Source organism: Schistocerca serialis, chromosome 5, assembly GCF_023864345.2.
Source record: "Schistocerca serialis cubense isolate TAMUIC-IGC-003099 chromosome 5, iqSchSeri2.2, whole genome shotgun sequence".
Taxonomy (NCBI): domain Eukaryota; kingdom Metazoa; phylum Arthropoda; class Insecta; order Orthoptera; family Acrididae; genus Schistocerca; species Schistocerca serialis.
In genome coordinates this window covers 233,408,218-233,425,802 of record NC_064642.1, presented here as the reverse complement: position 1 = coordinate 233,425,802, position 17,585 = coordinate 233,408,218, and the positions used below count along the sequence as shown (strand labels likewise).

Genomic DNA, 17,585 nt, shown 5'->3' with positions numbered 1-17,585 from the left:
ACAACTATCAACACAATCATACACAACAAAATAAATGAAAATACAAATATGGAAGAGTTACAACTACTGGTTTATGTAGAAGCACTCAATACACTAAATATACACACTAGGCAGAGATCAGAACCAACCAACACACAGAAGAAACCCACAAAACCAGCATGGCAACACAGGCTACAGATCAGAATAGAAAAACTGAGGAAAGACATCAGACAGCTAACACAATTTATAAGAAATGAATGTCAGAAAAAAAAAAACGAAAAAGATTAGGTGAAATCTCACAACAGGAAGCGATAGAGGAATTAGATGAAAAGAAGCAGAAATTACAAGCATTGGCCAAACGACTTAGAAGATACAAAAAAAGTGAAAATAGAAGGAAACAAAACCAAACAGTCAACACAAACCAAAAGAAATTTTACCAGACAGTAGATAACACACACATTAAAATAGACAATCCACCAAACATAAGACATAAAACACTTCTGGAGCAACATATCGTCAAACCCGGTACAGCATAACAGGCATGCAATGTGGATACAAGCAGAAACACACATATAAGATGATACCACAAATGTCTGAAGTGATAATTTTGCAACATGAAGTCACCCAAGCAATAAATTCTACACACAATTGGAAAGCCCCTGGAAATGATAAAATACCAAATTTCTGGCTAAAGTAGTTCACCTCAACACATTCACATCTAACTAAATCATTTAACAGTTACATTGCAGACCCATACACAGTCCCTGATACACTTACACACAAGGAATAACTTACCTGAAACCTGAAGATCAAGCAGACACAGCAAACCGAGCTAAATATCGCCCCATAACATGCCTACCAACAATATACAAAATATTAACTTCCGTCATTACACAGAAATTAATGACACATACAACACAAAACAAAATTATAAATGAAGAACAAAAAGGCTGCTGCAAAGGAGCACGAGGATGCAAAGAGCCACTGATAATAGATGCAGAGGTGACATATCAAGCTACAAAGGTCACTACACTACGCATACATTGATTACCAAAAAGCTTTTGATAGTGTACCCCACTAATGGTTACTAAAAATATTGGAAATATACAAAGTAGATCCTAAATTGGTACAGTACCTAAACATAGTAATGAAAAATTGGAAAACCACACTTAATATCCACACAAATTCAAATATCACATCACAGCCAATACAGATTAAGCGCGGAATATACCAAGGAGACTCCTTAAGTCCTTTCTGGTTCTGCCTTGCTCTGAACCCACTATCCAACATGCTAAATGATAAAAATTATGGATACAATATTACTGGAACATACCAACACAAAATCACACATTTGCTATACATGGATGATCTAAAACTACTGGCAGCAACAAATCAACAACTCAACCAATTACTAAAGATAACAGAAGTATTCAGCAATGATATAAATATGGCTTTTGGAACAGACAAACGTAAGAAAAATAGCATAGTCAAGGGAAAACATACTAAACAAGAAGATTACATATTGGATAACCATAGTGACTGCATAGAAGCGATGGAGAAAACAGATGCCTATAGATATCTAGGATACAGACAAAAAATAGGAATAGATAATACAAATATTAAAGAAGAACTAAAATACAAAGACTAACAAAAATACTGAAAACAGAACTGACAGAAAGAAACAAGACAAAAGCTATAAATACTTATGCTATACCAATATTGACCTACTCATTTGGAGTAGTGAAATTGAGTAACGCAGACCTAGAAGCACTCAATACACTTACATGATCACAATGCCACAAATATAGAATACATCACATACATTCAGCAACTGAAAGATTCACATTAAGCAGAAAGGAAGGAGGAAGGGGATTTATCGACATAAAAAACCTACATTATGGACAGGTAGACAATTTAAGAACATTCTTACTAGAACGAGCAGAAACTAGTAAAATACACAAAGCAATCACTCATATAAATACATCGGCTACACCACTGCAATTTCATAACCACTTCTACAACCCTTTAGATCACATAACATTAACAGATACAAAGAAAGTAAATTGGTAAAATGAAACACTACATGGCAAGCACCGGTATCATCTAACACAGCCACACAACGATCAAGACTCATCCAACACATGGCTAAGAAAAGGCAATATATACAGTGAGACGGAAGGATTCATGATTGCAATACAGGATCAAACAATAAACACCAGATATTACAGCAAGCATATTATTAAAGATCCCAATACCACAACAGATAAATGCAGACTTTGCAAACAAATAGAAAGAGTAGATCACATCAGAAGCAGATGTACAATACTAGCAAATACAGAATACCCCAGAAGACATGAAAATGTAGCAAAAATAATACATCAAAAACTTGCCATACAACATAAACTAATATGTTCCCACATACAAGTATGGACCACAAAATGTACTGGAGAATGATGAATACAAATTATACTGGAACAGAACCATTATAACAGATAAAACACCACCACATAACACACCTGACATCATACTCACCAATAAAAAGAAGAAATTAACCCAACTAATCGAAATATCCATACCCAATACAACAAAAACACAGAAGAAAACAGGAGAAAAAATTGAAAAATACATCCAACTGGCTGAGGAAGTCAAGGACATGTGGCATCAGGATAAAGTTGACATTATGCCAATTATACTATCAACTACAGGAGTCATACCACGCAATATCCACCAGTACATCAATGCAATACAGCTGCATCCAAACGTATATATACAACTACAGAAATCCGTAATTATTGATACATGTTCAATTTCCCGAAAGTTCCTAAATGCAATATAACGTATACCGCACAGTTAAAACGAAGTCACGCTTGATTAAGGTCTGCGCCACTTTCCATTTTTGACCAGACATAACATCTGAGAAAAGAAAGAGAGAATAATAATAATAATAATAATAATAATATTAATTCCTCATAGCTAACACTTGGTTCAAGAATCATAAAAGGAGGCTGTATACATGGAAGAAGCCTGGAGATACTGACAGGTTTCAGATAGATTATATAATGGTAAGACAGTGATTTAGGAACCAGGTTTTAAATTATAGGACATTTCCAGGGGCAGATGTGGACTCTGACCACAATCTATTGGTTATTAACTGTAGACTAAAACTGAAGAAACTGCACAAAGGTAGGAATTTAAGGAGATGGGACCTGGATAAACTGACTAAACCAGAGGTTGTACAGAGTTTCAGGGAGAGCATAAGGGAACAATTGACAAGAATGGGGGAAAGAAATACAGTAGAAGAAGAATGGGTAGCTTTGAGGGGTGAAGTAGTGAAGGCAGCAGAGGATCAAAGTAGGTAAAAAGACGAGGGCTAGTAGAAATCCTTGGGTAACAGAAGAAATTTTGAATTTAATTGATGAAAGGAGAAAATATAAAAATGCAGTAAATGAAGCAGGCAAAAAGGGATACAAACGTCTCAAAAATGAGATCGACAGGAAGTGCAAAATGGCTAAGCAGGGATGGCTAGAGGACAAATGTAAGTATGTAGAGGCTTATCTCACTAGGGGTAAGATAGATACAGCCTACAGGAAAATTAGAGACCTTTGGAGAAAAGAGAACCACTTGTATGAATATCAAGAGCTCAGATGGAAACCCAGTTCTAAGCAAAGAAGGGAATGCAGAAAGGTGGAAGAAGTATATAGAGGGTCTATACAAGGGCGATGTACTTGAGGACAATATCATGGAAATAGGAGGGAATGTAGATGAAGATGAAATGGGAGATATGATACTGCGTGGAAGAGTTTGACAAAGCACTGAAAGACCTGAATCAAAACAAGACCCCGGGAGTAGACAACATTCCATTAAACTACTGACGACCTTGGGAGAGCCAGTCCTGACAAAACTCTACCATCTGGTGAGCAAGCTCTATGAGACAGGCGAAATACCCTCAGACTTCAAGAAGAATATAATAATTCCAATCCCAAAGAAAGCAGGTGTTGACAGATGTGAAAATTACTGAACACTCAGTTTAATAAGCCACAGCTGCAAAATACTAACGCGAATTCTTTACAGACGACTGGAAAAATTAGTAGAAGCCGACCTCGGGGAAGATCAGTTTAGATTCTGTAGAAATACTGGAACAGGTGAGGCAATACTGACCCTACGACTTATCTTAGAAGCTAGATTAAGGAAAGGCAAACCTACGTTTCTAGCATTTGTAGACTTAGAGAAGGTTTTTGACAATGTTGACTGGAATACTCTTTCAAATTCTGAAGGTGGCAGGGGTAAAATACAGGGAGCGAAAGGCTATTTAAAATTTGTACAGAAACCAGATGGCAGTTATAAGGGTCGAGGTACATGAAAGGGAAGCAGTGGTTGGGAAGGGAGTGAGACAGGGTTGTAGCCTTTCCCTGATGTTATTCAATCTGTATATTGAGCAAGCGGTGAAGGAAACAAAAGAAAAATTTGGAGTAGGTATTAAAATCCATGGAGAAGAAGTAAAAACTTTGAGGTTCGCACATGACATTGTAATTGTGTCAGAGACAGCAAAGAACTTGGAAGAGCAGCTGAATGGAATGGATAGTGTTTCGAGGGGAGGATATAAGATGAACATCAACAAAAGCAAAACAAGGATAATGGAATGTAGTCTAATTAAGTCGGGTGATGCTGAGGGAATTAGATTAGGAAATGAGGCACTTAAAGTAGTAAAGGAGTTTTGCTATTTGGGGAGCAAAATAACTGATGATGTTCGAAGTAGAGAGGATATAAAATGTAGACTGGCAATGACAAGGAAACCGTTTCTGAAGAAGAGAAATTTGTTAACATCGAGTATAGATTTAAGTGTCAGGAAGTCATTTCTGAAAGTATTCGCATGGAGTGTAGCCATGTATGGAAGTGAAACATGGACGATAAATAGTTTGGACAAGAAGAGAATAGAAGCTTTTGAAATGTGGTGCTACAGAAGAATGCTGAAGGTTAGATGGGTAGATCACATAACTAATGAGGAGGTATTGAATAGGATTGGGGAGAAGAGAAGTTTGTGGCACAACTTGACTAGAAGAAGGGATCGGTTGGTAGGACATGTTCTGAGACATCGAGGGATCACCAATTTAGTATTGGAGGGCAGCGTGGAGGGTAAAAATCGTAGAGGGAGACCAAGAGATGAATACACTAAACAGATTCAGAAGGATGTAGGCTGCAATAGGTACTGGGAGATGAAGAAGTTTGCACAGGATAGAGTAGCATGGAGAGCTGCATCAAACCAGTCTCAGGGCTGAAGACAACAACAACAACAACATTAATTCCTCAGGGTTTCTGATGACTGTGCGGGTGTCAATCCAAGGTACTGTCATGCTGCAACCATCGCTGGATGTGGGTCTCATGTCATTTTGGTCACAATGTGTCCTCGTCTTCTTCATTTACCATTACGGGAACACATTCCCATGTACATTGCCGTTGTGCTTTGATTGTGCACAAGACTGGGTCTCAGGTGTTGTTTAACTGCCCTTGTGTATTAGTTTTCCATGTAGTCGGATTTTTGATGCGTCTTTCGGAATACAGTCCCAGAAAGTATTGGATTGTTGCAATAACTTTGTGGTGTCATAAATGATGCCATGTGCATAGGTAACTTTTTCGGCTGATGGTACTGTGGCATTTATGCTCAGTGCATCTCTCCTGTATTGTCCATATAGTCTGGCCTACAAACTCGTGCACTGGCAAGGGATGCATTAGACACATTGTTTCCAGAGTCCTAATCCTTGACTGATCTCAACACGCCTTTCGTTTTGGCTGATGGACAAAACAAGCACTTCACATTATGTTTCCAGAGTATTCTTCAAACTTTTGCTTATGTTTTCCTGGCTTATGGGATAATCATCATCGCAACAGGTTTTTCTTTGTCCATCATCGCAACAGGTTTTCTTTGTCCTCGGCAAGCTGTGGTCTTGGCTGATTCAGTCCCAAGGCACACTGTGTCTGGCAGTTGCTGTAACTATACATCTAGAACCTGGGCCATAAGTGCCACAGTTTAGCTGTTAGATGGTCATGTCAGAGAATTCACATGCTCTGAGGAACAGTGTCCTGTGGACATCATCTCATTGTTTCTCATCGTGGAAAATCTTGATAACTGGAAGCATGCAAGTGCAAGTTTTTGTATCGGTTTATGGTAGACACTGTATGACAGAGTATGATGACCCCATCCAGAAATTGAAGTTGATCATTTTCTTCTAACTCCTCGAAGTCATGCTTCCACCACCAATGCACCAGGTCACCCCCAGGGACAGTCAATTGGAGGCTTCACATGGGGGATATGAAGACAGTGCCAACCAGAAAAGTCATCAGGACTGCCTGAGGATGGCAAAATGTTGGCTTGTGGAAATTCTGTGCCTTCTGGACAATGCTAGTGGGCTGAATACCCAAGAAATATTAAATATTTTCCTATGCTGTGGAAACCAAAAATAATACATAATGTACCACTACAAGGAGGAGATGCACAGTACAATTTGACAAGCTCCGGAACTGGAAGGACTGCCGTGTGGCATACCATGACTTTCTGCTGAGATTCCAAGAGGACAGAATTATACCATCTTTTGCAAACTTAGTTCATCGCATCAGGACTATGTCAGCCAGATCACCAGAAGAGCCAGCCTGTCCCTGGCCAAGAAGAGGATCAGGTATACTTGACACAGGCTCAACAAGAACTCTTCACACTATCTGTAGTTAGCATCAACATTCTCTCCTGACTTAGATGCAATTAGTGTGTCTCAAGCTAACAGAGCATGGCCTTTGGCAGCTTGCAGATAAGCTTTAGAAATATGAGCACCTTGTGGTTAAACCTATTACTAATAAATGTATTATTCAGGGTACATAATTGACAATGTTGCCTTATCTGTAGTAGGAAAAGGGGCTAAATTTTGCAAAATCTCCAATGATACTACCTACTGCAAAATTTATTAGCATCATGAAACATGTACTTAAATGAGATGCTACAGAGGAAATAAGACGTGAAGTGTAACATATTCTTGCTAGGGGGATTCCACCAGAGCCAAACATTACCAGTGAAGAGAGGAAAGCACCTAAGTGGCCCCAAGAAGTTTCTAACAGTTATCTTACCAGCCATCAAGTGAATTGTACAGTCTTGCTGTCATGTTAACCTTTTGCCCTCCATAAGCTGACACAGGGCAGCTCTGCGTACTCTTATTTAAATTGCCACTGTGCGGGTGGCGAGCACACCACATAGAATTGCACAGTCTCTTTGTGGAAACAATGAGGCTGCTGACCAACAGATAGGAGAGACATAAAAATGAGCTTTCATTCAAATAATTTCCAAAACATTACAGTACAAAACTTTTCAATGTGTTATATTTTTTGAAACAATCATCCGGGTGAGAGCTGGGTTTCATGTGCATGTTTCACAGTAATACACAGTTTCATGCCTACCACCTTTTTTTTTCTGTCTGAACACACAGCACAATCCTTATGCTTGTTCCCAGGAAGCTTGTTGAATGTGCAGCTTTCCATTCAAGCATTCCTCATCATCAAAAGTTGAACGACTTCCTCGTTTTTTGCCCTGGGTTTCCTTCTTCGCCAAATAAGTATCTTAAAACACTTTTATGGAATACTTTGTGAGACATTTTTTTTCAAATTGTTTCTCTTGCAGTGATTCTTGTGTAGCAAATAGCTGTTTAACAACCAGAAGTACAGTTTTCACCAACACTTCAGACTTCATTAGAAAACCATAACTGGAAATAAAATGGTCAGATTGATCAACTCCGCCCATTTCAAAGTATAATCAAAAATCACATTTGGCTTCATTATTTCTTCCCTTTCTTTGCTGTTTCTCCTTCCTGTAAATGACACTGAGTTATTTGCTTTTGTAGAAAGCTTTGGACAAGGTATTTTATCTTGCCATGCCGGACCATCATTTTGTTGTTGTGGAGGCATTTTATTGATTGACCTGAATCATTCCTATGATATGCACATTCTATTTCAACAGTTCATCAGCTAATGCAACACCTGTACAAGAAAAGGTCAGTGTGCAAATGACACCCCGATTGCCCTGTAGCATTTCTAATATTAGCGAGCAACTGAAGAACCAATCTCTCAGAAAAATTAAAGGCTGGAGAAATCAATGACTCTGTTTTTACAATGCCAAAACACGGTATCAAACTGCAGATATAACAGTTTGATGAATCCGGAATCGTATAAACTCTGAATCCCCATTTTGTTGGTTTTTAAGGATTATATACATTTTGAATAACACACGACTCTTGAATGAATGATACTAAATACCTATATGGTCAATAAATTTCGAGAAAATAATCACACGTTCTTCACTTTATGCGGGCATGATTCAACCTGAATGTTCACATGTGTAGCACTCTCTGGATTAGAAACATGAAGTGCTCTGAGTATTTGCATACATCGTGTGCAAGTAAAACTGTCTGAAAAGAAGTCAGATGATTGTAACCATTCTCTTGAAAAAAAATTGTCCTGGTAGTTCTTACATTTGTGTAATGCCGTATTCAGTAGCACACCATGGAAGCATTTCATTTCTTGGTAACATTTCTCCAGGCCCACCACAGAACATTCTGCAAGTGGTGTCACTTTAACATATTGTTGCTGTAGCATAGCTGTTTGTTTGGTCTGCTATTTGTTGAAATAGGTTGTCTATAAAAGTTAACTGAAAGAAACCAGCTGTCAATGGTGGGACATTACCAGTTTCAGTGATAAAACCACACTTTGAATCATCAAAAGAAAAATCTGTAAAGTTGGTCATTTTCGCACCACATTCGCCATGAATCTATTGCTGTTCAGAAATGAACATCTCGCATCATCAAAACCACTCTCACTATCATTGACACTTAGAGATTCCTCTAAAAGCTGTAAAATCTTTCTCAGAAAGAACTGAAGGTGATGAATGAGCCATAGTGCGCATGCAAACTTGGATGTAATAATTCCAACATTTCTTCCAACACAACTGGAACAGTTTGACACAGATCGCAGCACTAAGCACCATTGAAGACTAGTACAGACAGAATCAAGAATTGAGCATGTGATACCTATGAAAAATCATGTCGAATGAGGCTTGACATCATCAGAGCAAAAAACAAAATTCGTGGTGTTAAGTGCCACTCGATGTTGGAGTTGAAAGGTTAAGTATACAAGCAAAAAATGTGTGACCTATTAGAGGACAATGCCTACAGGGAAACTGAAGATGGTCCTATTAACAAAGTGCAGAGGAAGACCATGGAGCTGCTCACACACATTCCCAAATAAGAAGAGAGAAGAGACTTCGTCCATGGGCATCTGTGCATCCTGGACTCTACGAATTACCTACTGTCTACAAGGAAGGAATGCAGCTCTGCGCAATTGTTGACAGCATTAGCACACCAACATGTGTTAGCAAAATACCTGACAGTGGTGCTCAGCCTCTTTGTGAGCAAATGCCAGCATCGCATGTGGATTTCCGTGCATTTCATCCAGCAGCTCCCGAACTTCAGACTAGGCCAAGAAGACATTGCAGTGAGCTTTGATGTCATATTTCTCTTTACAAAAGTACCTCGGACTCCCTAAACCTCATAGGAGAGAAGTTTGGGTCAGCAATAACAGAACTGTTTGAATTCATGCTTACATAAGCCTACTTTCTGTTCAATGGAAATTACTATGGACAAGTAGATTGAGCAGCAATGTACTGCTTACTATCACCATTGGTGGCCAATATGTTAATGGAGACGTTAGAAGCAGCAGCCTTGCAGGTGGCAGTCTACAAACCCTCGTGCTTTTTTCAATTTGTAGATGATACATTTGTAATCTGGACATCTCGTACAAGGCATCTTACATCATCTGAATTCACTGCACCAGAACATCAAATTCACGATGGAGATAGAAGAAAACAATCAACTTTCATTTCCAGACATGCTCATCACGCAAAGGCCAGATGACACACTATGACGTAGTCTACTGCATACCGACAAATACAGGTTTGTACTAACATGCTACCAGCTATCATGCTCCTTCACAAGGAGACGTCTTAAGTGCACTACTCCACAGAGCATGTGGAACCTCTGACTGTGGCCATCTGAAGGCTGAACTGTAGCACTTGTGGGCTATGCTCTGTAGATACAGTACAGCAACTGCCAGATAAATGTGCCTAAGGCTGAAGAAGCCAAGACCACAGCCTGCTGAAGGCAAAGAGAAACCTCTTGCGATGGTGACTATCCCATATGTCTGGAACACATCGGTAAAAATCAGAATAATACCCTGGAAACATAACATCAGATGGCTGGTCCGCCCACCAGCCAAAACAAAGGGCTTGTTGGAATCAGTGAAGAATGACCTAGGACTCCAGGAACCAGAAGTCTCATGCCACCGTTGCCAGTGTGGGTAAATATATGTAGGTCAGATTATAGGGACAATACAGGAGAGATGCACTGAGCATAAATGCCACACAGACAACCATTAGCTGACAAAGTCTGCTGTGGCAAGCAGTGCATGACCTACATTCAAGCCATGAATTATGAGAGAACCATGTTATTACAATCAAACACCTTCTGGGATTGTATTCTACAGGAGGCTGAAGAAGTCAGACTACATTGTGACCTAATAAATAAAGATATTGGTTTTCAATTAGCAAATCCTGGGACTCGGCATTCATCAGAATCAAAGCACGATAGCCATCTACAAGGAATTCTGTTCCTGTTGTGGCAATAGAAGATGAGGACACATTGTCACCACAGCAGCAGGGAGCTGCATTTTGCACTGGCCACAGCTTTACCGAGGACCATGTATCAACCCTCAGCATCAAACTCCCGCCCCCCACTGCAACAGGTGTGCCCCCAGAGATAGCTGGCAGGAGCCTGGGAGCAGACGGGGTGGAGAATATGGAGAAGGTGCCTAGCAGAAAAGTCAGTCATCAGGAACACTTGAGAATGCCAAAAGATTGGCTTGTGCTGAAATATCACTCATTGTGGACACTGCCACCTGGCAGAATACCAGACAAATATTAAAGATTTGCCTTTGCAGGGAAAAACTAAAATGACATTAATATTTAATAATAATAATTATTATGTACCTGTGGATAAATGAAATGTTCTTTTTCCATACTGATTCTGAATTTTAAATTTGTACAGCAGCAAATTATTGTTTTCAATTTTCTGTTCTGAGAAAATTAATACTACACACCTGAAAAAGGTAGAAGAGTAAAGCAGATCATGAAAACTTCAAATCCATTTCTTCTTAACCAATGATTGCTTTGTTTTTTCACAGGTGGCAGTGACACTTTGTAGATATTATATGCTATTCCAAGCCATTTAATTGGTTAAAAAATACAGCTTATTGTGTGAGATATATTGGGTTGCAGTTTGAAAATACAGCCATGACACAAAATTACTTAAACTATGAAACTTTCTGGCAGATTAAAACTGTGTGCCAGACCGAGACTCGAACTCTGGAGTTTGAGTCTCGGTCCGGAACACACAGTTTTATTATGCCAAGAATTTTCATATCAGTGCACACTCTGCTGCAGAGTGAAAGTCTCATTCTGGCTACTTAATGTTTTTTCATAGTTTATTGTACAAAGGATGACATAAAACTGTGGACAGCAGTCTTGAAAGCCTTTGCATTGTAACACACAGACACCAATGACATTGTGTAGCAGCAAAGTTTTAATCTCAATTTTCAGACAGTTGTAAATCAATAATTAAGTCAGAAGTTTATGATGCTAATATCGAAGTCAAAGTCCATCAACACATTTCTTGTACTTCAGTGGATGAAGAGCCTTAACAGGTGAATTCCTTTCTCCACCATTTTGGAGAGGCTCATACACTTGGCTTCACTTGATGAAAGATCAGTGGCTCCCCGTAGTATGAACACATCGAGATTGCTGATCTAGATCAGATGAAGTTGGTACTTGTATACGACTTTGTCAGCATCCGAAAACCCAGTGAACAAAACTATGGCTATTATTGTACTGGCTTAGCTTACTGACTGCATAGCTCATGTCGGGTCAGGTACTGATGGCAATGTACATCAATGCTCCAACCAGTTTTCTGGAATGGATAATGAGTGCTACTTTCTGTATTTGTAGCTGTTGCATCCAACTTGCTCCCAGTTTCCAGTGGATTCCATACCAGCTTGTAGTCATCTTCTAGTATAACCACTTTACATAATGTAGTTTGTCAACAAAATAGGAAAAGAGTTGCAGACAGGCACAACGAAAATAATGTTAACCATTTAGCTTTAGAAAAAACCATTCTTCAGAACAGGAAACACGCACAGAGTCAGTCACACAACCAAGCAGACCTCATGCACACTTGACCACTGACTTCAGTAACTCAGACCAGAATTGTCACATTGCATGGAAGCAGCAATCTGGAGGGGTGAGGAAGAGGAATGAATGACAGGGTACAGGGGGGGGAGTGCTGTCTGGCACTATGTGCAGGGACTAGCAGGAGGCATAAAGCTGCCTTCAGGTTCAGTGTCAGGAGGCTGTGGGGCAGGGAGGGGGGAGGGTGACCGGAGAGCAGAAAAGGAGGGGAGCAGGGAAGGGAAAAGACAGACAGATGCACTGGCAGAGGGCAGCACACAATCAGAAGAGAGGACAGAGGGGCGGAAACTGTTCAGTTGAGGGTATGGAGACAGTAGGTTACCTTAGATTGAAGCCAGGATAATTTTGGGAGCAGAGAGCGTGTTACAAGGATAACTCCAATCTGCGCAGTTCAGAAAATCTGGTGTGGGACAGGAGGATCTGGAGTTTCCATTGTTTAATTTTGTCAACAGATTGATTTATGTCAATACCCAGATACCATCTTATGGCAATGAGATCCTTGATATTTAACTTGACAGATAACTCATCCTTTATTTGTTTTGTCCTTTCTTGGTCTGCTGAAACAATTATATCTTCATCTACACAAATGAGTAGGAAAATTTAATGTTTCTGTACATTGTCTGCAAAGGCACATGGATCTGAATTTTCTGGGCTGCAATCCAATTGATGTTAGGGTTGCATTCATCTTGACTTACCACTGTAGATCAGCTTGGTCCAGCCCATAAATGGCTTTTCTAAGTTTACACAATTTATCATCAGATTTTAATGTTTGGAGCATGTCGCTTACCTTCTTGACTATATGATTAATTTCCTCCCTTTCTCTTCTTTTATAAGAATTCACCCAGTGAGCCCAGCTATTCCGTGAATATTACTGTCAATTTTGCCATTGCGAAATGAAGCTGTGAATATTCATTTGTGAAACACGCAAGTCAAATTTGACGGACAGAGTCATGAATAGTCTAAATGATCCAGTTCTTGAACTGGAGAAAACGTTTCATGAAGTTAACTCCAGGCCGTTATTTGAGTCCTATTGCAACTATTCTTGCATTTCATCTCAGCAAAGATCCAGCAGTACTTTTTTAATCCTCAAAACATCGAAATATCTATTACTCTTTCATTTGTTTGCTTGTTTACAATGTTCCAGACATTATTTTTCACTGGTTACCTGATTTCATCATAAAGCATCAAACCACTCTCGATATGGAGCTTGTAATAAATCATTGATAGTGACATCTGTTGCATTTGCAATGAAGTTAACATCATGAATTGAAATACCTGATCTGGCACAAACTGTTGAGCAAGTGTGACACATGTAGAATTGTTGTTTACATCACCTGATTATTAGTGTAGATACAAGAAGTAGCTGCTTATAATAAGTAATCGTTATTTATGACAGACTGTTTCAGATTAATCGCCAGTTTCAAGTACCAGCAATTACAATTTTGGTGAGAACAGGTGTGGATGCCAATGTCATTCATATTAAAGTAGATGTCTTGTACTCAGTGCTGAATCTGTACTGCATTTTCGATCATATCAGCAGTGTGATTTTGATTTTTCAAGTGTAGAAAGAAGCTCAACTAATTATATTTGCTCTCTGCACAGAATACCAAAAGGTTTTGCAGTGAACATTCTTGAGGAATTAAAAATTTATATGTACACGAGAAAATACCCACAAAATATATTAAACGAGCATACAGAATTTAGACACAAGTACTACCTCAAGAACTTTATTGAACTTGTAGAACACGAAAATGGATAAATTGGAAGTAACATATACAACAACCAAAGATAAGTGTAACAAATGTTAGTTATTAAAATAAATTGCTGTTCTGTGCACAATCTTTGTAAACATATAGCATCGTAAGACTGGAACTGTCGAACTGCTTCATGCCATAATTAACATTTTATTTTCAACATCCTTTATGATCTTATTAAAGCAGCGACAGATACAAAACAGTCCACTAATGACACAATATAGACAACACATCAATCTAGATGCGAGTGCAAGAGAGGTACTTTAGTATGAATGACATTGGCATCCACACCTGTTCTCACCAAAATTGTTAATTGCAAGTACGTGATAATGGTGATTAAGCCGAAACAGCCTGTCATAAATAAAGATTACTTATTATAAGCAGCTATTTTCTGTATCTACTGTAATAATCATGTCGTTATCAGACATATATTATGCTGCTGGCCCTAAAGAAGAAAAATTATACATCACATAAATAATCATTGAGGATGAATCCTTCACCTGGAGTGATCAGAAGCTCATATACTGTATGTGGGCACCCTGTTTTTCTTCTTCGCTCTAGCTTTCGTCTGCCACATCCCAATTTTGTTGTCTTGTTGATCTTGTTGTGTGTAGGCAGAAAAAAGTCTGCAAAGCCATAGAATGGTTCATCACCTGACAATGGCCCTGAGATTCATTGTTTGTATCACCATTGAAATCTCCTCTCATGGGACTGATGTTGATGCTGCCTCTTTGGTGATCGAGTAATCTTTCATTTTTTTATGCGCGAATCCTGTGTTCTCTTTGCACCCACACACAACAGGTCTTTTAACAGAATAGCCTAGAAAAACCCCTTCTTTGCTTTTAGAATAGAACCCTTCATTGTTTGGCAATTTATCTATGATGACAATCACTTGACCAAATGTATGAAGATGGAATTAGTCAGCTTTTTTTCTTTGGTCACTTCTCATGTGAGTTTCATAACAGTCCTGTAGTTAAGCAGCAACTTCTGATGATGTAGTCAGCTGTTTTGATGACTTTGGCGCAAAATGATGGTAGGTGTCCTGACTTGAGCAGTATGCAGTGAGCCATTTTGACCAATGAGCAGTGGTGGTGGTGGTGGTGGTGGTGGTGGTGGTGGTGGTGGTTTCTTGCAACATCATTCTGCAGGGGCGTGTATGGAACTGTTATTAGAGGGATGGGTCAATTTTTTCATCACAGTACTCATTTCTGCTGTCTAATTTATTTTATAACCATTTGATTCAGAACTGGGTGTTTGAATTGAACGAATTTACCTACAACTTTACCTTTATGTCAAAGGAAACAGACAGCACATCTACAAAGGCCACAAACAGTTTTGCACCACCTTGAGATATTTCTTTTGTTAGCTCAAAGCTGATGAACTCAGAAATTTTGAGTTCCCTTCCCATTAATTTTTCCTTCAAGACAAGTAATGTATCTAGCGAGATTGACATCACTGAATTTCAAACCTTTCAAATTCTCGTTTTTGTGTGTTTTGATCGTTTCTCAAGAGTTAGAGAGGTCTAATCGAACATGCCAGATATGCATATCAGTTTTCGTAACTTTTAGCTCAGCAATGAATCATGCCTTTGGACCATTTTCTTATAAATACAAGAAGTAGCCAACTCTGCAGTCACTTTGATTTTGCCATTGAGGGAACAAAATGCCTGGAGTGGCTCATGTTTTCACCCTCTACCTTTACACTAGGGGTATGGCAGCATTATCGTAGCACACATCCCATTCCATAACGTGTTCATATGACAAACACATTTTTTTTGTCTATCTTTAATGTTTCAGTGTCTTGAAACAGCATATTTTCATAATTTACAAGATGTAACACCCGAACCAGCTTTGTAAGCTGTAATCGAATACGACAGTACTTGGTTCAGGCTCTGATATAGAAAGCGATTGTGCACCATTGATAGAGGAATGCTGTAAGTTTGGACTTATTTAAAAACAGCATGTTCTCCCTTTGCATCACCCACTATTAACTGAGATATGTAAACTGTTGACCTAAGTATGCATTTGAAGGTAGCATTCCGTTTTTGTTAACACATACTTTGTACCCTAGTGTTTTCTTGCTGCCTGCCTTTTGAATTGTTCATTTTATGTGTTGTGGCTCTGAGTTGTGAAAGTAATTAAAGTATTTCAATTGCAGGTATATGTGTGGCACACAAGGACAGAAAAACCTGTTCTTAGTGGTGAAGACAGATTACGGAAAGCGGGTAAACGGTCAGATGCTGGAATTGAAGTATAGATCTTGGTAGACTGCAGCAAATGAATAACATATCAACATTCCTTCTGTTGTGAAATCACAGTATTAATTTATATTGAGGAGTATGGTAGAAATAGTTTTTGTGTGTGTGTTTTGATTGAGTTTTTTATTTTGTAAATAACGAAAGTTAAATCATTGCTGTACAAACAAGAAATAGTTATTTATAAGTTTATGAAGGATTTATTATTCAAATCCTCACTTTTGTAGACACTGATTTTGCTTTATTACATCTCTGTTTCTACCACAAATGATGAGTCTACTCTTTTATCAGCTTGCAGTTAATTTAATATTGCTTACTTGTAAGTGCCTACTGGTTATTATTATGCAGCAACAGTAAGTAAAGCTATCCTCTGCCCAAAGGTAAACTTGAACATTGCCATGCTATACTGTAGTTGTCAGTGTAAGAAACCTCCTGACAGTGTCACTCATCTATCTCAGCCAATCACTTAACTTATTTTTGTAAATGTCAGTGGCAAAGCCTCAGTGTTGCTGCAGCTCTACATAAGACTTCTTTTTTCACCTGCAGCCATTTGTGCTTCGCATTCAAAAGCTGGAACAGCACTGCTAGCTGTTAAGAATTTTCTTACGCTGACATGACTACAGGCATGGTCCTATTGGAATCGGCATGCACTTGCCTTACTCTAACCTTCAAATTGACTTATATGGCCAGTTACAGGGCAAACTATAATTTAATTTGGACACGGAAGCACAATAGAACTTGTATTTATCACATTAACAAATCATTGCCAGGTGTACACAGTCATGTATAGAGATGAAAAATCCTAAGACCAACTGAAGAGATCAAACTTACACCTTTGGATTTGTAGTCGGACACCTGCAGAGCCACTGAAGTGAATATTATTCCCAACTTTGTTATGTTAAGTTGCAGACAGGCACAATTGAGACACTTACACACAAGCTTTCAGCCACAGCCCACAGCCTTCATCAGAAAAAGAAAAACACACACACCATTCATACAGGCAAGCACACCTCACACACATGACCACTAATTCCGGCAGCTTGGACCAGAATGCCATGGAATGAATAGTGTGCATTTCTTTTTCTCTTTCTTTTTCTGGTGAAGGCTGTGGCAGAAAGCTTATGTGTAAGTGTCTTTCAATTGTGCCTGTCTGCAACTTAACAGGTCATCTTTGCAGTAAGTAAAAATCTGTCTTTTACTAAGTAATTGATATTCCAACCTGGATTATCTATTCTACACCTTTTTTATATATATTACATCTGTGTAGCTTAGA

At 38.8% G+C, this 17,585-nt stretch overlaps 1 protein-coding gene across 1 annotated transcript in view; it reads left to right on the top strand.

Annotated features, from left to right (window-relative positions):
- Positions 1-16,580, top strand: part of LOC126481332 (galactosylgalactosylxylosylprotein 3-beta-glucuronosyltransferase I) — a 53,531-nt gene extending 36,951 nt beyond the window's left edge. The window contains exon 7 of the mRNA XM_050105005.1: positions 16,216-16,580. Within this exon, the coding sequence (XP_049960962.1) occupies positions 16,216-16,314 (99 nt within the window). The 3' untranslated portion in view covers positions 16,315-16,580. The remainder of the gene's footprint in view (positions 1-16,215) is intronic.
- Positions 16,581-17,585: the final 1,005 nt, after the last annotated feature.